Below are 22,504 nucleotides of genomic sequence, written 5' to 3' on the forward strand. Positions count from 1 at the left end.
AATTAGCCATCACGGTGTTCAAGATAACGTCAACGTGTGGTACGTCTTGAAACACGTATCCGGGTGCAGGTTCGGCCGGGCGGTGCATGTCTCGCACACGTAAATGGTCTCCTTGCGTAAACCGTTGTGTGTACACACAACACATCTTCCCAATATGTCAAAAATCAATTTGACAACGTAAACACAACAGTTCCACTCGCAGTCCGCGAACGAACTAAACCGGCGAGTTAGTTCGTCAGTAGCGCTTGTGTCTGGCAAAACAGGCAGTGGCATGGGTAGTGCGCTGCCATTTTGCAGCTTGGAGAAAAACCGGGAGGCGGGGACAACTATTACTGTGCTTTTCTATTGAGGGATAAATACTCCAGCAGTTGCTGCACTCCACCGGCAAAACTGGGAACTACTTACTCCCAATAATAACCTCAATGTTTAAAAGCGAATATATTTGTCAACAGCGTTTTGAGCAAAGTAAATATTGGCGGTTATATTTGTCAACAGCGCGCGAAGGGTTAAAATAAATCCAAGACAGCATAAAAAGATAGATCTTGTGCCAATAAAACATAGTGGTTTATTTTGGATTACACAGATTTAGCATTTATTCAGGGGAACATTTATTGGTATTTAAAACGTTTCCCTCTAAGTGATGTAGCAGAGTACACAGAAATTAACTTCAGAACTGTACCATTGTTGTGTTTAAAGAATTAATATTAAATTTAGTTATATAGTAATAATTATTTGTAGAAATATTTAAAACTAAACTGCAACAGTAGTGATAAGGCAAGATTGTGTTTATTATTAAACCCTTAAACGAATACAGTAATAATTAATATTTAATAACTTTTTTCAGGAGAAAATCTGTTATTAATAGTAAAATATTGATATACTGTTATATATTTTATTAATTATGACTGCCAATGAAAACTTACGCTGTTTAAACTTTTTCAGTTATATTTTATACAAATCTTAAAAAGAAAACTACTATAGACTGTTAACATTTAATCTCAACCATAACGAAAAAGCAGAATATGCTAAATTCTGCCACATTTATTATTGCCTCAAAATAAAATATCATAAAACTTCATACACATAATTTATTCTTTTACAACAAAAAACTAAATTAACCAGTATTTTATTTATTTTTATCTTAACTAATTTCCCCAACAACTATATTGTTATCAGTTACAGACAAACTCATAAATTATTTTTTTAAAGTTGCAATTTAACAGAGCTCCTCTTCAATTATCCACACTGATACATCGTCTGTTGCTATTAATTTATTTTGATTGAACGTTTAATTTTATACATCTCTACAAGACATACCATGTATACAATCCAATCACAACAAGGGTTCATCATCTAAATTGCCATTCTAGCAATTTCCAGAGGCTAGACCATGAAGTTGCTATCACATCCTAACCTACAAGTAAATACAAGTATAGTAATTTGAGAGTAAAGTTAGTTTTACTGGTAGTTTATATTTATTTGGAACAATCCATTTTGTCTGGTTAGACATTAAAAGTTGAAATTTGAGGCTAGCAATCTTTTGAGACAAGTAGGATGTAATATTTGGTGTATTAAACATTATTGTAATATCTAAAATTTAATACCTTCAAATAGCGACCCATTCCTCTTTGTGATGCAAATTTGGAAAATGCACAAAAACGCTAATTACTAATATTTCTGAAAAAGTAGAGGTTATCTTTTTTTAAGATTTAAAAATGATATAATACAACTTAATTAAACCAAGAAAGATTTTGTTCTATGAAAAAAATTATTTAGAAATAGGAAAGAATATCAGAATAGAAATATATGGGAAACCGAAGGTAAATTTTAATTTGGTACTTTGGTATTATTTGGAGGCAAATATTTTTGGAAGTTTTTTTCTTATCGTTACGTATTGTTACTTAAAGATACGTTATTAGAAAGAAGAGACTTTATTTGGCTTACTGTGAAAATTGCATATAATTATGATGATTGTTATAACACGATATAAGTAGGTTTAGATTATAATTTTATATAAGTCATTATAAATATATTACTAGAAGTACCAAAATTAAAGACAACTTTTACGATTGCTTGCATGATCAGAGGTTGAATTTGGGTACTATCTCAAGGGATGTTTTTCTTTTACATCGTTTTATTTGAAATAACTTAAAGATGAATAAGTTACATAAGGGCCTAAGATTACTGCCAAAATACTTGGATTTTGTGCACTTTCCACTGATCACAAAGATTATGGGTATTTTTTGGACTACACAACACTTTGAATAATATACCAAAAAGTGCATGTCACACTGACCAAAAAATATTTTCTTTTTTTATGTGACACCATTATAAAAAGACTTGTTGATAGCCTTGATAGAGAGAGTATTACTAAAACATTTCGATTTTTTTTTAATACAGTACGTATCATGTAGTTCAAAAAGTGGCATTCTTTTAGTGGCATTTTAGTGACGTTTCTTTTATTCTAGCTGTAATTAAGAAATTTGTCATACTCGAATTTGAAATTTTGGTTACGTTGTTTGGTTAGCACAATTAAGATGTTTTAAACGTCGTCAGGAAATTACGTATACACTTTTTGTTTACTTAAAATGATAAATTCAACTTGAAACAATTGTAGTTGACCAGCTATACTATGAGTCACACGTCTAGCTCGATGTCGGGCCCTGGGTCGGGTCATCTGACTCGACCAGAAGGAGAGCGAAGGTGAGACCGGATATAACCGGTTCTGTAGTCCACCACTGGACGCTGCTGATTGGCTTGTGCCCCGTGTCTGTGCCGTCGGCTCCATCTGCCAACATCAACACTCAGTCTCTCGTATGTAACATTCGTTACAGATGTTGAAAATCAACCTTGAATTAGACTCTGTCGCATGTAACATAGTATGGAAAATAATAAATTATAACTCAGAATGATTATTGACGTTATAAAAGACTATAAAGAAAACAATAATAACAGCTGTTAAAACTGACACTATGACAACATCTCTGAGTATAGGAATTTTATTTCACTTCTAGATAGTTATACTTACTCTTCCGTAACACCTAAGAACTTTATTAACTTTCCACTTTTACTAACTAATTTTGATAATATCAAAATAAAGCTAATAATCAGTAGTAGACTAGTTAATAAAAAGGTAGTAAATAGTAGTAACTCATTCACAATTTACACAACAAACGTCTAAAGTTTACAAAAGTTGTTTGAAGTTTGAAAAAGATTACAGTGTCATGTAAATTTGCTTATCTGTTTCTTAATTTATAAATATTTTCTGTTGCAAACATGAAAATGCAAAATAAGTAGCATTTAAATTTTAGTGCAAAGTAGAGTTTAACAATAACTAAAACAGTTTCATTCATTTCTTTCTTCTGGTTCACTTAGCTCTGGAAGTTTTTATATTTTGTTTGCAGATAAAAACACTTTTTAATGGATACATTATAAAAAATGTATATGAACATAATACAACTTTATCTAAGTTACAACATGCAGGCTGACAGGTACAAACATGCAATAACAAAATGGCAAAATCATTCAGTGAATTAGTATTATGATGCTGAGATATTCCACTAAAAAATACTCATTATTGTTTGTTTTTATTTTCATTTTATGAAGAATCAAGAAATTAAAAGCAACTATTTTAATTAACAAATACTACAATATTGAATTTTTTAATAAACATTAATTACTCATTGAGAACTGTAAATATATCTATCATTGAAAGATTATACAAATAAAATTTTACCAATTATATTTGGATTTACGTTTATTTTACTTTACATTGAGTGTTTTATATTTATTATTTCTACCAATGTATACATTGCTCAAAATCAGGCAATTCTTTTACCAGTTATTTGGACTTAGGGACCAAATATTTCCACTAAATCTGAAAATAGTTTCCCTCCAATTCCAACCTTTTCTTCATACACATAAATAAGAAAAAGTATACAAAACAGCTTAACAGTATGCACGTAATATTATATACAAATACATACTGTAATCAGTATGTAAAAAAATAATAAACAAGATTGGTAAAATGTTTTATTAGACCTCAGAGAAGTCAGTTGCCTTAAGGTTTAATAAAACCTGTCTCTAAGGGTAGACATTTGTAAATATGTCTTAAATATGTAAAGATAATACTGAAAGCTAAAAATTGAATAACAAATAAATAAGCATAAAATGAAACCACTATTTAAGCGAATATTTTGAAAAAGATGCAAGTGTTATGGATTTTAGATGTCTAGGAAGATGTTAAAATGTAAATATTTTACGTCACGTATGAGAATTCAAAACATGTTGTATAAACTCAGAAAAATCCCATTTTCTTTGTGTCTATGCCTGTTCTTAATAATAGTTGATGTTAAGGACACAAAATGCTACACTAACATTTGTGTAACTGCTATCATTAAAATGAAAATACTATGTACCTTATAGCCATATAAAATACGTCACAGCATCTGTACATCAAATGTTTACCTTTGACATTTTTTGGAGCATTTTCAGTTACCAGCAATAACAAAAAAGTGCAGATGTTTACAAACCAAACCTCAATTACGACTAAAATTAACACTAGTCGAAACTTACGAATTAACCGACTTTGTGTTCAAGTCATAATGGTCAATACTAGGATATTTTAACATAATAGTAGAAAGAATGTATATACATGTATATTCCTTAAAAATTTAACTTTTCTTATGAAGAGTACGATTGCAATTGTGTTTACTGGAAGGCCGTTTAAATACCAAAAGTCAATCTTTATAGCCAAATGTACAAAAAAAACATAAATCTCAATCTCATTGTATCAATGTTCCAGTTCCCTAGGAGAGTTCACTTCTGGATGATTTATATCTTCCAGTTGAGCCTTTACCGGGTACAGCAAACAGCGATGTGTCACTTATATCTAGGCAACCCTAGGGATGTCCTATAGATCTCTAACTGCAAATTTCGAGACATTGGGCTGAAAGGGTGGATTGATAGGCCAAGTCTACTGTAGAGGATGACTGTTGGAGTGGATGGAGCTCTCTCTGTGTTAAAGGCTAGCCTGCGATATCCTCTACCCACTTTGACTGGATAGACTGGAACAGAGATACATAGCCTGCTATCCCTCCTTATGGGATCTGGACAGGAGGCGGTCCCTACCCCCAACCTCACCCATCTTGAATATCCTGTCACTCCAGAAGCAAGAGCAAATGTATACTTATGTGTTTTTATATCCAAAGAATAATGGATATAAAAAACGCCTTAATAAAACACTAAAACTTCAATTTTACATGAGGTAGGATTAGATGAAAAACAGTCTGTTGGATGTACCATGGTGTGATTTATGAATATTCAAAATTCATTTTTATCTTTACATTTCATGGCTTCCATGTACAAAACCAATCGAATTAAAATTTGTATATGTAGTATACATTTACAGAACACTAATTACTTTGTACATAGTGCGCAATACTTTCTTGTTAATTATACAAAAGAGGTTGCAGTGTTTAAGAAATCAAAACTAAATATTTACATGGTATTTGTAGGCTTAAAATCTTGGCTGAGTTGGTAAATGAGCACAATCTACTTAAGGAATAACTGGAGTGGGAGACTCGTTGCAATTCTCAAATTTTCACATCTTGGCTTGTATGAGTTTATTGTGAAATCAGTAGATAATCATTGAGGATTACAGTACTCATTAAGTAAGACCTTTCCAAAAACATACAATAAGCCACGATTCTGAAAATGTTGTTTTTACCTCCCACTTTCATCCCTGCCATGTCTACAAATTGTGCTATTAAATATTTCACTGGAAAAGCTTGAATTCATGCAGGCAAAGTTTCTCACAATAGTCCAGAAACACAACAGAAAACTCCCTTCCAATTTGTTGATTTTGCACATTAACAAACTTGACTGATGTTTTAAGTGCATAAACATCTTATAACAATTTGGTTTTAATATCTTACGCCCTTCAGGTGTAGCATACAGATATTTCTGTACCATTGGAATTGCACTAATTGCGGCAGATGGAAACATTCATATTATCTTATTTTGTACATTAGAATAATTCATGAAAGTGCTGCGAATGCGAAGGAATCCATAAGTGTATTGATTTATGACTGTTCTAATACAAACTAAAATGCGTGTCAAGACAAAAATGAGGTAAAAACCAGTGCTATTCTTTTATTGCCATTGTCTCTGCTGATGTATAGTACACACGCAGACATGTTGTACAGCACGTCTGCATGTGGAATGCAGCCACCAGTACCATACAGTTTTCATTTAATTTTTTTGTTTATTATTTCTACTTTTAAGTGACAGAAAATAAAGTAAACTATGCAAAAACGGAATTTTAGAAAATCTCTAAATGCACACTAGTTGTATTGAGGCCAAAGTTCTTCAGCGATTTAAGGATTAATAATGACAAAAAGACTTATTTACGTTAAACGTCTAAGTATAACGAGAACAGTACTGGTGGCGAGAGAAAAGAAGGAACCTGGCCCGTGCCGGCGCACAGCTGTGTACTAGTGTGTTGCCGCACGGTAATTTCAGGCGCTTCGCCCCACAGCCAACCCTGCGAATTGTTTATCCTAGCAATGGAGTTATTTGTTTTCAGTAATGTGGCAATATTCAATATTGTGTTAGTCAGTAAGGTATCAATGTTAAATTTTATATACATAAAAGCACTACATTTACATTATACATATATGAACATTAGTAATTGTTATATTAACAATAAAAAAATCTTCAATTTCAGCAATTCATTTCTTTAATTATTGTTTGTTTACAACCACTGTAGAGCCTAATTATTAGAATTTATTACAAACATAAATTTTGCTCAATTTTAATTGATCAAAACAGTACCGTCATTTAAATTATCTTATAAAACATAACAATTAGGCCGCAAATCAATCAAAACAGTGAAACAATAATGGAATTACGAAACTAGGCGTAGCAACATACTAGTAGTAGCGCATGCAATTTTCAGATAGGCCAGAATCCAGGTCTCTTCTTTTCTCTCGCCATCAGTATGTAGGCTTCACAATTTGGTAAAAAAAGTTCAATATAATTTTTCAATGTATCTCTGTGTACTCCAAGGGGTACCTAACAAATTAATTTACCAATTACCAAGTTACCAATTAATTAAGCAATTGTGCATCTGACAGTGTAAACTATAGTCTGAGGTATTTATTTAAGCACAGGATCAAATCTAACAAAGCACTAAGACAATAAAAACGCAATAAGGAAATGCATAGCAACATATACCCCATCGGGCAAACAACGTGTTTTACGAAAGCCAGGTGAGTACCCAATGGGGTGCACGTCATCGTGAACATGTTAAGATAAGCTATAACCTCCACTTACCATTCATAATAAAAATAACGATTTATCGTAAATAGAATATCATTTCTCCTGTTTTTATGTATTATTGTAAGGTAATGCATACCTATTCCCAAGTTTGTGAAAATTTTAAATTTACTTGACAAGTGTAAGTATCTTTTGGATGGTGAACATTATTTGATTTAATTTATTGGCAATATATATATATATATATATATATATATATATATATATATATATATATATATATATATACATATATATACATATATATATATATATGTATATAATATATATAAATCAATTTACATTAAGTCGTGCTCATACTCTTTTTATTTGTGATCCCATATTAAAGTTATTAAGTTTTTTTAACTATGTTATATATTGCAATATGTATATCCAACCAAGAATAATACACCTAGTCAGGCAGCAGGACTGCTAGGACTGGAGTCTGATAGTATGATATGGGTCCTAAAATTCCACAATGTTTTAAGTGTGGCTTAATATTTATTTTAATTGAGAAAGCCCTAGCAAGGTTCTCCTCTCAGTACAGTGTTGAAAATAGGATTAATAGCTCATTTGATATTTTAGTGTAAAGTTGATTGAATAGCATAACACATTTGAAATAGTGTATTATAAAAACTATTATCAATTTATGAAAAGTCAGAAAAAACTTGTGCAAAAAGATCTTCTAAGAGAAAACTAATTTAAAAAGTGCAAATAATAATGAGTATAGAAAATGAGTGAGTAATGTAATGGTAGGTATGACTACTCACATATTAGACTATGACTACTCATCAGCATAGTAGTGGTAGTCCCTCCATTGCAGCCTAGGTGACACACACAACATCAAGCAAGCAACATCTACTGCTTATGCCTATACTATAGTACACACATACAGGTACCACCAACAAAACCCATCTATGTTTATACCCTAGCCACAACGTATGGATGCACATGTCAGGTGTATTTGGAAAGTAAAGACATAAAATTGTTGGTATATTAATTAATTTATAAATCAAACACTCCTTTAATACAAATTTTCTTTTTGAAAGGCCTTTCACTTTTAAGAAAAGCATCCAGACCCACATGACTTGTTTTCAATTGTATTTGTATGTTGATTCTAAAGAAACATTATACCCAGCAGGGTTCATGTCTGAATGGTTTGTACCTTCCAGTTGAACCCACACTGGGCAGGGCAAAAACCGATGTGTCACTTAAATCTGGGCAACCTTATGGATGTCCAGGAGTGGAACATCATTAACCGCAAATGTTGAAATTCTGGGGTGCAAGAGTAGTTCGATAGGTCTAGTCTACTGCTGGAGATGACTGTTGGAGTTGTTCAAGTTCCCTAAAAGTCTAGACATAAGGGCGTACCACCCTCTGCCTGATTTGACTGGAGATGATTTTCTTCAGAGATGGATTCCCCTTCTTCCGAGGGGACATAACTTAAGAAGAATGCCCTAAATTCTTCCTCATGGATCTCAACAGGAGGCAGCCTCTACCCCCAACCTTACCCATCAAGAATATCCTGTCACTCCGGAAGCAGCACAAAGATCCTGCTCTATTTTTCTTTCTCTACTCTATGGTGACACTTCACTCTTTTTTTTTCTCACACAGCATTGCTGCCAACTCTGATTGCATCCCATCACTGTGGTTAAAAAATTATGTAAGTTTACTTTCCAAACACACCTTTTATATAATGTTATAAATACTTATAGCAATTTCAAATGTATGAATTTACCAAAATATAATCAATATAACTTTGTTCAATGCAGTTAAACACGTGAAATATAATTTATTAAGGACAGAAAAAATAGTCAAGTAACAGTTAATTAAAGAATCGTTACAGCTCTATATGTCTGTTTCATTGCACCCAAATCAAATGTACCAAGAACAATTATTAAATTCAAATATTATATTGCTAATAGTCTTCTTTATTCTGAAAGACAAATAACACACCCAGAAAATAACAGGTATTTAATGCCCAAAGACAAATAACTGTTATTATTCAGAACAATATTTAAAGTAAATAACAGTTTTGCTATTGAAAATCCATGGTTTGTACAGGGTCAGTCACCAAAAATTATGTTAAAATTTGGTTTAGGTACCATTTGTAAAACAAAGAATTGATTTTGAACTGTAGAGCAGGCTTTCATGATATCTTTTAATCAATAAATCACATCTTACATATTGAAAATAATCCCCAACATACCTGAATATAATTAATACGTGGATTTTACGGAATAAAAACTTTGAATAACAAATTCATTATTATAAAATTTATCAAAATACTTAAAAGTATAAAAAATTTAATAAATGGGTTTTAAGTCTTGATTGTAGAATACAATAAAGTAGTTAATATTTGAGAGATTCAAAATGTAATAACACACAGAACAACATTGGAACAAAAAACTTAATAGCCAACCACAATTCTAAAACTTTAAAAAATATATTCCTCAAACGTACTAGACTTTTTATACTTTATCTTAATGATACACCCAATTACGTAACAGAGATATTGATGATTCATGATTCAAACACTGGAACTACAACAGTACAGTGAAACACAAGTGGCGATAGCTTGCAAACACTTATCAAATATGGCACAAGCAAGATTATGATAAGCAAAACACATTTATCACAATTCCAACAAGCAACATGTTAACAAATATTAAACACCCACAACATATACAAATTATACACTTAGTACTATGATTAGAGTTGGCACTTGTTCACACCTCATTTCGTAGAGCGATATTAAATGTACTCCAAGCTTTAACTTTAGAGAACATATATTATAAGGAGAGAACATACTATACAATACGTTAAGGCATGAGCGTAACGATCATGTTGTAGCAACATTTAGAAATAGTTACAGGTGAGATGTTAGTAGTCACTAGCACAACCTGGTGGCAATGAGATGAGCAAGGTGAAATGATTGATAGCGAAAAAAGACACAATAACAGGTCTACACGAACTACAACTAGCAGGGCCATTTCTTCAACTGAATGTTGAACGTTCAGACACTAGCGATCACAAAATATGTGTTCTATGACAAACACATTAGCTTTATCTTCCTTCATGGTACGTTTATTGGAGATAGTTCATAAATTACACATGAATACGAGTTAGCATCCTTGCACCGCTAGTTTTTCAGCTTATCCCACTTTATAATACTACAATGTAAAAGTTACTAAATCTGTCTAACATTCAAGAGGTTAGAATTGGGCTTAAGAGGAACTCTGATAAATGAATATAACTTGACGCTTGCACAAATACGATCGAGTCGCGTACATCTCTAACAATATGACACTTAGTGCAAGCTGCACTCTGTCTACGATCGTCAGGAGACAGTGAGAATACCTCTTCATCTATACTACACTAAATAGCTGCTGGGTAACAAGACCGAGCTCCTTTATAGCCTAGGTGACTTTGTCAAACGATGCAATGAGTTCGTAAACGTCTTCGTCGCCGACTTTTTATTGATCTCTCCGGACAGATATGTACTCTAAATTCCAGGTGTCAATCTGTAGCAGTGTCAGATTTCAGAAGCTGCATTACGCGGAAGGTGAAATAGAGCTTAACTGAATATTCGCATTGAACAAACTCATCCTAAAAGCAAAATTATTTTTGTGTATTACCATAAAAATAAAGTCACATTTACGAATCTAAATTTTGTGAAGTTATCAAAAACATGGATTTTGTAAATACTACCATAATAAAGCTATATTTTTCATATCAATGCCCTCATGGTACTACTCTATGTAAGATCTGTGACAGAAACTCTAACCTACATTGATGTTGGTAAGACAAGACAAGACAAGACAAGACAATTCTTTATTTTCACATTCATCAAGAAGGAAATGGCGTCAAATACATATTATCTTAAAAAAATTTTCCCAGGTTTGTTGTCATTAGCTGCCTAGGTCTTCACATTCTCTGCGAGTCGGCTCTCCAATTCAAGAATTCTTTTACTGAGTAAAAGGGTCTCTCTTGGAACCAGGAGTGCAGGCTTTTCTTCAACTTCCTTCCTTCCATTTTCTTCAGCTCATCAGGGAGATTATTGAAGAATTTTGCCCCAGCATAGGTTGGTTTTGTTTCAGAGAGAGTTAACTTGTGGATCGGCAAAGTAAAGTTATTGGCATGCCTAGTATTGTAAGAGTGAATGTCTTGGTGCTGTTGGACATTATGAGTTGTAGCTATCACAATACATTCTACAATATAAAGGCTGACTACTGTTGATAACCTCCACTCTTTGAATACCCCTCTACAGCTCTCTCTACATCCCAAGCCGGCCATGATTCTTAGAGCCTTTTTTTGAAGAATGAGGATTCGTTGGAGATTTCTTTCAGTTGAACCACCCCAAACCGCTAAACCATATCTCATATGGCTTTCAAACAGAGCATGATAGGCTGTTATTGTGGCTTTTGTCGTGCTTATAGCTTTCGTCCTTTTTATGGCATAGATTGCTGAGCTAAGTTTAAGGCATAAGTTATTAATATGATTTAGCCATGAGAGTTTGTCATCAACAATGATTCCAAGATAATTAGTTGAGCTGACAGATTGAAGATTTGGTAGATCTGAAATGTCATCCTTCTTGTTCCCAAATGAAATTTGTTTCGTCTTTGATTCATTGAAAACCAGGTCATTGTTTCTACAATAGTCCATAGCAATGTTAACAGCAATGTATGAATTTATTTCTAGATTTTCCACTGAACTATTGGCAGTTAATAGCATAGAATCGTCAGCATACATGACTAAATTACTGTATGAATGTAAAACGTTAGGAAAATCATTAGTAAATAATATAAAAAGTACAGGCCCCAACACAGATCCTTGCGGTACACCACGGTCCATTGACAGGACCTCAGATCTAGAAATTGTAGTAATTCTTTTTATGGTCTGAGTCACTTCTACAACCTGGCGTCTTCCTTCAAGGTATGCTGAGAACCATGAAAGTGCTGTTCCTTGGATTCCTAGATGAAAAAGTTTTCTTATAATCAAGTCATGGCTTAGACAATCAAATGCCTTACTCAAGTCAAGTTGCACTCCCACTACATTATTTCCAGCCTCGATATTGTCCACAATGTGCTCCAACAGATCTACTATTGCAGTCATGGTGGATCGTCCCTTAATAAAACCATGCTGTTCCTCTGTCAAAAGGTTGTTCAGTTGAAGATGCTTGAAAAGTCTAGAGAGTACAATTTTCTCAATAATTTTGGATTCAGTTGGAATTAAAGATATTGGCCTAAAATTTTCTATGTGGTGTTTACTGGATTTTTTGTGAAGAGGGATAACTTTGGAAATTTTCATACTTGAGGGGAAAGTACCATGCAGAAGAGACAGTTGTGTGATATGAAAAATCGGTACCGCTACTTCATTTTTACAAAATTTTAGAATTTTTGACGATATTTCATTTAAGCCAAAAGAGGATTTTGTTTTTAGTGAGTCTATTACTTTACTTATTTCTTCAATTGATGTGGGTTCCATAGAGGTCAGTGGCATTCCAACAGGTGGGTTCTGAACAAATTGCATTGTTGGGTTGATGCACAGGTTCTGTTTGAGAGTTTCATCAGCAATAGTTGAGAAATAGTTGTTAAAATGGTTGGCTATATCTATAGGGTCGTCAATTTTGTCTCCGTTTTTAACTATGAAGTCAAATCCAGAAATTGTGTCCTTGTGCTGATGATTTCTCTCGCTGTTTATGATCTCCCAAACAGCCTTATTTTTGTTAGCAGCGTTGTCAATATGAGCAGCACTAGCCTCTTGTCTTAAGGTCCTTAGTTTTAAGTCGTAAGCCTTCTTTAGCTGCGTAGAAGTTTGTTTGTCCTCTTGGCTGCCAGAAAGACAATATCTCTCATTTGCTTTAAGAAAATCTTTCTTTAAGCGGAGAGCTTCTTCGTCATAGCATGATCGAGCTTTTGGTTTTGCCACAACTCTGAATTTCTTGATTGGACAAGTGAGATCTAAAAAGTATGTTATTGTCTTCAAATATTGTCTGTAAGCCTCTTCCACACTATCTTGTTGAAGTACATTAGTCCAAGATTCCTCAGCCAAATATCGTTTGAGATTTGTTAAGTTCTCTGGACTTACATGTCGATGAGAGGAGGTAGTAGTTTTTTTTGATTCAACAGACAGAGGCAGATAACAAAGTTGTCCGAAATGGTCACTTATACCAGTATGGAGAATTTTCACTTGAGATTCATCAATTTCAGCATTTGTGCAGATAGCATCTATGGAGGACTGATGACCTTGAAATACTCTGGTCGCCGAACTACTCTGGTACTCAAACAAAGACTTAAAAATATTATGAAACTATCGATTTTGAATAAGAACATTAGCAGTTGAAGCATGAAACACAGTTAATGTTAAGGTTCATGTCCAAGGCTTCACAGGTTTGGTATTAATAGCTTACTGAAGGTTTTAATAGGGCTTCTCAGCCTCTGCAGTGAATCAACAACAATAAGAGCCAGCCGCACTTGAAGCCATCTTGATTATAGCCCCATAAGACCATTGTTAAACCTCATGCCCTTTTACAACCTTATTTTGAGTCCTAGAATTATGAGAGATATCCCACTTTAAAGGTAAAATTAATATACATCCAAAAAATTTTTAATTGTTTTGATATTTTTAAAGATTATTCATAAAAAACCTCAAAATTTTGTAATTCATAATTTATATATTTAAAAAGTATATACATTACAAAGAAAAGTAATGAAAGGCGTATTGATGCATAAAATCTATATCTTTCAAATGAGGCATCTTCCATTATGTTACAATAAAAAATAAGGGTGTAAAAAAGCATGAAGTTGAACATTATTCTTATAGCCAATGAATGTTTTTCTGATGGTCAATTAATTGATAATTAATACTAACCATTATTTGAATTATATCCCAATTATAAATATTTGTTGTATGTACAGTTAGAACAGTATGAACTACTAAAATTTTATTATATACAGTAGAACCCTGTTTAACCGAAATAAATTCACAAAGATTCCAGTTGGCAACAGAATAATAACCTTTTGCATAATTACAGTTGCAATACTGTCAACTCTCAATTATTTAAAACCAACAATACTCCAGGTTATCTGTAGTATGGAAAATTGTATCATATAAAAATTAAATCAATAATCAGAACTGCACTATTTTTCCCACCCTGGAAGAAAACCTGTAGACTGTGGACATTAAATGTTAACAAATTTTATTGTTATTTCATGTAGATACATTATACAGATTTAGAACTTTTATACTATTACAATACAATTTTCTTCTATTTCATACCTACTTACTACTATCTTTTAACCAGATTTACTTGAACTTTAAAAACATTTTCAATAGTATGACTGGGAAGTCATGTTTAGTCATTATCAATTACACAATTTAACTCAGAGAGTAATTTTCTTAGTTTGTAACTTTTGTAGTGAGTAACTTTTCTTGAGATAATTATATATATGAACGATGTCATATAATTTTGTGATTAAATTTTAACCTTTCAAACCACATTAACAGATGTTACTCCCCACAATAGCTACAATATGCAGTCCAAAGCTGCATAACATACTCGTACAAAAAATAAATGAAAACACCAGTTTACTAGTGAAAATATGTTACCTAAGTTGTAATATTTTAAGTATATATCAAGGCATACATCGTGGATGCCTTAACCGGCGAAAGCGCTTTTTAAATAAATTAAATGTGGAAGTATGAAAAATGTCTTTTCTATTAAAACCTACTCACTTCCATCAAGAATAGAAAGCAGAAAATGATTTTATTGTGCTAGCCAGCTCTGGTCAGATATGAACTATGAGGGAGATAGGGACTGAAGGATTTCCATTTCATTAATTATCCGCTTCTTATTGCATATGAAATAAAATGAAAACATATGTTGGTGTAACTTGTTCACTCATTGCCACAGACTTTGACATATGTACGTTAACTGCTTACTTAAATGCCAACTGTCCATATAAAATATCCAGTACGTCTACAAAAATCAGCAAATTTCAGTGCTGGCAACATAATATCAATAAATAATCCACCACCCGTTCAGCAGGGTTGTAAATAAAATAGCTGAACTTAAGTTGTTAACTCTCTGGAAAATTCCTTATAGTAAACCAAACACACTTTCAACAATAAAAATACACGAGACAGTATGGTGTTGGTCTCCTTTACAACCCATACTCTATTCACACTTTTATGTTTAATGTGTCAACAGCTGAAAGAGGCAAGTGAATTAGTAATGCTGTGTTGTGTTTCAACATGTGCGGCATGAAGTGTTCAAATGATGTGAAAAAAACATGCTATTTGCACACATCCACCCCAAGATGCATGCAACATGCCTTTTGTGTGGAGTCGAAGTCAACTCACCTGGCACTATGACTCAATAGAATGATATTTCTGTAATAAATGAATCACATATTTAACATGAGAAATGTTACAAGTCATGTATGTACTGTATCTGTCATTTGTCTGACTTGAGTAGAAACATGTTTCAGTTGCCTAAATTTACATTATTCATACCAAAATATTAGGCTAAATGTAAATTTGTGACACAGCTGTGTTGCACTTACTTTATGTTCCTTTCCATGAATTGTTATACATAAAGTAATTAATTCATTTAACTCTTAGAGAGCCAAGGTGATGTAGAAGTTTAACTTTTTTTTAAACCTTAAATACTTTATTTGTATTTAAACAGTATTTGTAGAACTGTAAATTATGTTACAGTGAGCGCTGTAAAATTCGCGTCCGTTGTGAGGCTGAAAACTTGTAGCTGGTTCCTCTTTCATTGTCTGCTACTTCAGTGCACAATATGCGAGGTGTGGCTATTAAATAACGAGAGTGACGCTGCTGCGGATCAAGGAGGCATGCGTCAACTGCCAATAATTAACAGCTGTTTTGTGTGAACCTTTCTCTTAACCCTTATCACGCCGTAGACGGAATAATCTGTGATGCTGTTTGGTCTTATAACGCCAAAGACAAAATAATCCGCCGATTGATAAAAATATATTTTATTACTGTTTTTGAAGTTTATAAGTTCAATACATAAGCCACAATACTAAGTAATGTACTGGCTTGACCAAATAATCCAGTTGTAGCTGTCAGCTGGCCGCAGTAGGTAAACAATAAATTGTTTTGTTGCTGGCAGCTGTTCTTCCACTCCCCTCTGAACGCCGATGATGATACTATCCGTCATTACCGACTGTCAGTGGAGCACGCATTGTGCCTTTGGGAAGTGTTCTTGCGTTGTCATTCCTTATACACAACAGTTGTAAAAAGTTATTGTTACCATGTTTTAGGTGTTATAATAAAGATTTTATTGTTTCTTTTCTGTTGTGTAATTATGGCTGCAAGTCATGTCTCGAGACCCCATGGCTTCAACCCGATTTTTGTTTTTAGTTTACCCTACAACTGCCTAAATCTATTATTATCAGAACTTATAAAACTAATCAAGATCAGCATATTACACTTTATTGGTTTTCTTATCCTTCTACATAGTTTTCATATTTTTCATCACATGCATTTGATTACTCTGTAACCTGAATTTGAAATATTCCATTATTATTAAAAAAATGTGATTATTTTAATGCAAGTATTACATTATTGTAAAATTTATTTTTTTTGTGTGACTATTAGTCATTAGGAATTAATTAAAAAATTAGCTTTAAGGAATTTTCATTTTTATTTTTTCATCTTAAATGAGTGTAATCTAAAAAAATACTAAATTTATATCGGCGTTCAAAGGGTTAAGTATGCATCTAGTCTCGTCTCTGTAAACGTTTAGTCTGAGCCTATGTTTGCATTATTGTTGTTTTTGTTTCTTTTGCCGCATAAAATGGTTAGTATAATAGCAGAGCAACAAATTATTTTGAAATTTCACTTTAAACTTGGAAAAACTGCTACTGAAACCTATAATTTACTGAAAAAAGCATATTGAAGTGAATTTTTATCGCAGGCATGTGTTTTTGAATGGTTTTAAGCGTTTTAAAGATGGCAGAGAAGATGATTCGCGGCCAGATTGTCCTTCAACGCCAAAAACAGATTAAAATGTAGAAAAAGTAAGAAATTTCACTCGGTCTGATCATTGATTAAGTAATCCTGCAATTGGTGAATATGTAAGTATTGATAAAGAATGTGTACGGCAAATTTTATATGACAATTTTAAAATGTGAAAAAATGTGCACTGAAATGGTCTTCTAAGATTCTAACATTTTAACAACAAAAAGCTTGCAAAAATTCCTGAAATTTGGAAGGACACATCATGGGTTCTCCACAAAGACAATGTGCCAGCTCATTCCGAGTTATATATCAAGAAGTTCCTAGCCAAGTACAGCATCACAGTGTTTGAAAATCCATCTTATTCACCAGATCTTGCACCATGTGACATATACCGTGAAATCTACATTAAAAGGGATAAGATTTGAGACTGAAGAAGCTGTAAAAGAGAAAACCGCACATGTCCTGAAGGAGCTGCCAGAATATGACTTCCAGTATTGTTTCCAACAGTGGAAAGTTCACATGGAGGTTTATAGGGATAGAGAAGGAATGTATATTAAAGGTGACAATAAGTAATTATATATAAAACAAAAATACAATTTTTTATATCAGTCGCATTATTTAATAGCCACACCTCATATCTATTCATGTAAACTTAGCCTAACACTGTTTTTTCTAAGGGTAGATATATTTGTTCAATTTCAGTGATTAGCAGTCACCTTTTCTTGTGCTTGAACATTTCTATGTATTTGTAAAGTAGTTTGTACATTTTGTTTGTGTCTTTGACATATTTCTATTTTTTACTTATAGTTATGCATTTCCTACAGTTTATATATATAGATAAACTGTTTGATCATTTTGTAAAAGTTTCACATTTTACACTAAACAAGCCTTTTTTTAATCAGAGCTTTTAAGTCGTAAAAACTGTGACGTAAATTTTTCAATTCATCAAAAATTTTAATTCCTCAACTATAAAACGATTTTATTTTCAAGCCTAATATTACTGTTTCCACAAAATGTGGTTGTGTAGAGTTTTATTGATTTTAATGTCGCTAGCTAAGGGTTCAGTACCATTCATTACAATTTTCTAGTTGTAGTACTTAAAAATGTCCAATAGGAAAATATCCTCTACCATACCGCCTGCATTTAAAAAAATGTGTTTGTTTTTTGTCGATAAAGATTCTATACAGTTCATAATTAAAAAGTATTGACAATTCGAAAGTTATGTCAAACTTGAATTAGAAATTCCTCTCAAATACCAACTTCCAAAAAATAAAATTCTATTCTGGGAAAAATCTAGATTGTTGCCAAAATCCACAAATGACACGCCCTTCTTAAGGTAAAATTTTTGTTCTCATTACTACTGGGAATAGTTACAATCGTTGATACAGACTACATTGTTTGTACCTACCTGAGAAGACGTGTGATGTAATCCGGCCAGTTCTCCGGGAACATCACCAAGAAGAACCCAATAGATATTAGAATCATACCAGCCAACTTCATACCGTAGAAATGAGCTCCGTACAGGACCACATCTAAAGCTGTAATATCAATATTAAATTAACTCACACGTTACTGGTGCACAATTCTTCAGCAGTTTACAATCTTAGATTTTTTAAATCTCTCAAATACAGGAAGACATAATAAAACGGCATGATTTTTAACAATCACCAATAATTTATTTACATAAAAGGATAATTTTTTAACATGAATTTGAAGTACATGAGTAAAAAATTAATGTTATACCTTAAAAACGGTTTTTTTTAACACAGCGTCCTTGGTTTTGCTATATAGTTCGCCCATGCCGTTCTGTAGCGTCTGTAACGGAATGTTGTTAATTTCATATCAAATTTGCTCCTTCAGATCTTCTTTTGTTCTTTGTGGATTTACCTCGAAGACTTTGCACTTAAGATGGCCTGTCTCACTGATTGATTGTTGAGACCAAGTGCTTCGCACACACAATCAATGTTCTCTAGGGTCCGGATAGTTTTTCACTACCAACTCTTTTCTTCGTTGTAGTAGCAGTGGCTCCAAAGTTATTCACCCAAAGGAGGACAGTTTTCCTTGATGAAACAGGAGCCCATGGCGGTAGATTAAATTTAGGATGGAAAGTGCACTGAGCACCAACCACGTTTTTGTAATATGCCTTTACAGCAAACGCATGTTGCGTATTCGTCCAACACTCCATGATTACTGAAATTTTCACTCATCCCACGTGTTCATCCACTCGTCCACTCAAGGATGTTCACTCCACTCTCATACCCCTCCATCACTAGTAGTACAGATTATTACTGATCACCTTTAATCTAATTGTATTCAATGGAAATACTTTGTCACAAACATATTTATTCTGTTTCTTCAATTCAAGTTAGTTTTAAAGTGTTTATCAAAGTACTTATGAAATATTTTTGCAGTTTTTAATCTACTTTTTATAAAAATAATCCTAAATTAAAAGTAGTAAAATAAGTAATCAAATGTAAAGAAATGTAAACTGGATTGTTCTACAAGAGTAGGGGACACAAGTTTTAGTTGGTACTTGGTAACTAGTGAACATTGCTAAAACTATCTTTATACTTATCATTAATATTATTAATATCAAAACAGTTTAAGTTGTTACGAATAATCTACCTCGTTTGGTTTGGCCACTATACGTACTGTACGGGTGGTCTGCCTCACCCTGTATATAGATGATCAGGAGTTACTAGTGAACCATACACAGTACATTACAGTCTGTACAGTGAACTATATCCAAAATTATCATGTTGACTATCAATTGTACATGATGCAAATTATGAAAACCCACACCACATCTTATCAATGTACAACCATACTGACGCATAATGCACATACATTATCTTTTGTTTTTGATTTACATATAGTATGGAACAATGCTAAAGATAAATATGAATTTAAATTACTCTAATTACTTATTCATACCCATTTTTGTCTGAACTGGCGGCCATCTTTAACCCTCTAAGTGGCAAGTGCCGTCTGAGACGTATGATTCACGCCGCCGCGAAGTGGCAAGCGCCGTCACAGCCATAGCTTCACATTTAAGGCCGTTGCTCCGCAACCGTCCATTATTTTTAGGCCTAGTTTGAACTATCGTATTCTCCATGAAATTTCCTTTACATATCATATAGTATAGTGTGTATTCATGTTACTAATGTTTGCTGGCTTAAATGAATCCAACGGGTTTCGTTTGACCTGGCGGCAGACGAGAGAACAGCTGTCTACTCGTCTCGTCACTGTTTTGTTTGGCGACTTTGCGTACTGTTATTGTCAGTATATTATTGTTTATCGCGTTGTATGTGTTACCGGTAAATTTTTAGGTTATTCGTTCGTCATGGAAAATGTTGGGGTACTTTGGGATTATACCGACCACACCAGTATGAGGAACACAAACATAAATTTATAGAAAAAAAACATTATAGAACAAAAAAGCAACTCTTCAATTACAAACTTACAATGATTATCAATTGTTAATGGGTTTCCTGTGACGCTCAGAAAGCAGCAATATCAAGGATGAGTGAGCCTAGTGGATTTCCGCCTTCAGCAGCAACTGCCGACCGCCACGCATATTTTAGATGTAGGCAACTAGTCATGATCTTGTAAATACGAATGGCCCCCTCTTCACTCCTGGGTAAATCCCAAATTCTCATAGTGTCACCCATCACTAATCTATTACACACACAGTAAAACACGGAAGTACAACAAAGCGACGCACTCGACAGACACTTCGGCACGAAAGTACAAGAATTCGGCGCACCAGCTGAACGGTGAATCTGTAGTCACGTTATCTACTAGATCGCTCGACTTTGACCTCTGTCTGTGAATGGGGAGGAGTTTGCGATAAGACAATTCCTGTTTTATATTTACGAAATATACTGTGCTATGACAAACTAAGCCACTATTATAGGCCCCACACTACTGGGAGGAAAAGACAAGCCCCTTCTAGTGACTCGGGAGTAAAAAAACCAGTTTATACATAGATTTAGTTTTTCCCATCTAACTTTTTTGTTCTTGTAAATAGAAAAAAATGTATAAGAAGTAATTTGTTTAGAATAAAATTGTGTATATTCTGTGAATTTGAAATTATTTTGTAGCTCCAGTAGTTTCAAAATGACGGACAGTAGAACTTTTCTAAAAAAACATTTTTACACATCTACAATGATATTATTCTGAAAATAATGGTAAGGCACCAAATATTATATTTATTCTTATTCTATAGTTCATATGGAAAAAAAATATAATGCTGCTAGGTTATGACTTAGATAATATTTTCTAAAAATAAGTTTAATGATCACGGCAATTTACCCAAAAACGGCCTGCCACTGAGACCACAAATGACCGCCACTTAGAGGGTTAACAATGTTAAACATTTTTTTGCCGTATTTGTGGTTTTAGAATTATGAAAGGTGTATCATTTTAAAATGTAATCAATATGTATAGAAATGCTATTCAGTTTTTTTTCCAATATTTTTATTAGTTATTCAAAAACACCTGTAACTTGTTCATTTTTTTAAATATTCTAAAAGCATAAACTTAAAAAAAAATAATAAGCGTTTGAATGCATATTAATCGTATCTAAATGAGATAATTCTCATAGTTCTTTGACCAAAAATGAGGATATGGAAGTGTTTGAAGTATAACATTGTATTAATGAAGTAAAAAAAGAAACAGCTGGTACTTAATATGATCAGCCAACAACATGTTTTTTTTAATAATTTTTAATCAGTTGTAAATAGGAAGAGAGAGCAAGTGATGATTTAAAATGGTTTGTAGTATTATTTTGGAAGTTTGAAAATTAGAGTAGTAAGTGAAATAGCAAATCTTTATCTTACAATTTTTACACTTTACATAATTAAGTGTATAAGCAAGGACTCAGTAAAGTCCTGTACGTGTTCTATGATAGTGATAGGAGTTAAAATTATAAAAATACACCTTATAACAATTTCATTAGTATTTAAACTTAAAAATATGTTTATAAAAAACAAAAAATGTGGGTTACCTGCTGACACAGGTACCGCAGTGATAAGTCCGAGAGTGATGAAGAGATCGTACGTCAGGGCCACACTGAAGTTCCCCAACAAGTTAGCCACTGGACAACACACAATCAATTATGTACTATTTATTTATACACATATTCTTTTAGTTTTCTTAACCCTTTGAACCCCAGACCAAAATATTGATGGTG

The 22,504-nt window shown here is 33.0% G+C and overlaps 1 protein-coding gene across 1 annotated transcript in view; it reads right to left on the bottom strand.

The window, feature by feature from the left end:
• Window positions 1–512: 512 nt before the first annotated feature.
• LOC124363178 (putative thiamine transporter SLC35F3) overlaps window positions 513–22,504 on the bottom strand; it is a 49,711-nt gene continuing 27,719 nt past the window's right edge. Inside the window, 4 exon segments of the mRNA XM_046818327.1 lie at window positions 513–2,788; window positions 15,682–15,711; window positions 18,719–18,848; window positions 22,319–22,408. Coding sequence (XP_046674283.1) covers window positions 2,674–2,788; window positions 15,682–15,711; window positions 18,719–18,848; window positions 22,319–22,408 — 365 coding nt within the window. The 3' untranslated portion in view covers window positions 513–2,673.

The sequence above is a fragment of the Homalodisca vitripennis genome, chromosome 5 (genome assembly GCF_021130785.1).
Source record: "Homalodisca vitripennis isolate AUS2020 chromosome 5, UT_GWSS_2.1, whole genome shotgun sequence".
In the NCBI taxonomy this organism is placed as follows: Eukaryota; Metazoa; Arthropoda; class Insecta; order Hemiptera; family Cicadellidae; genus Homalodisca; species Homalodisca vitripennis.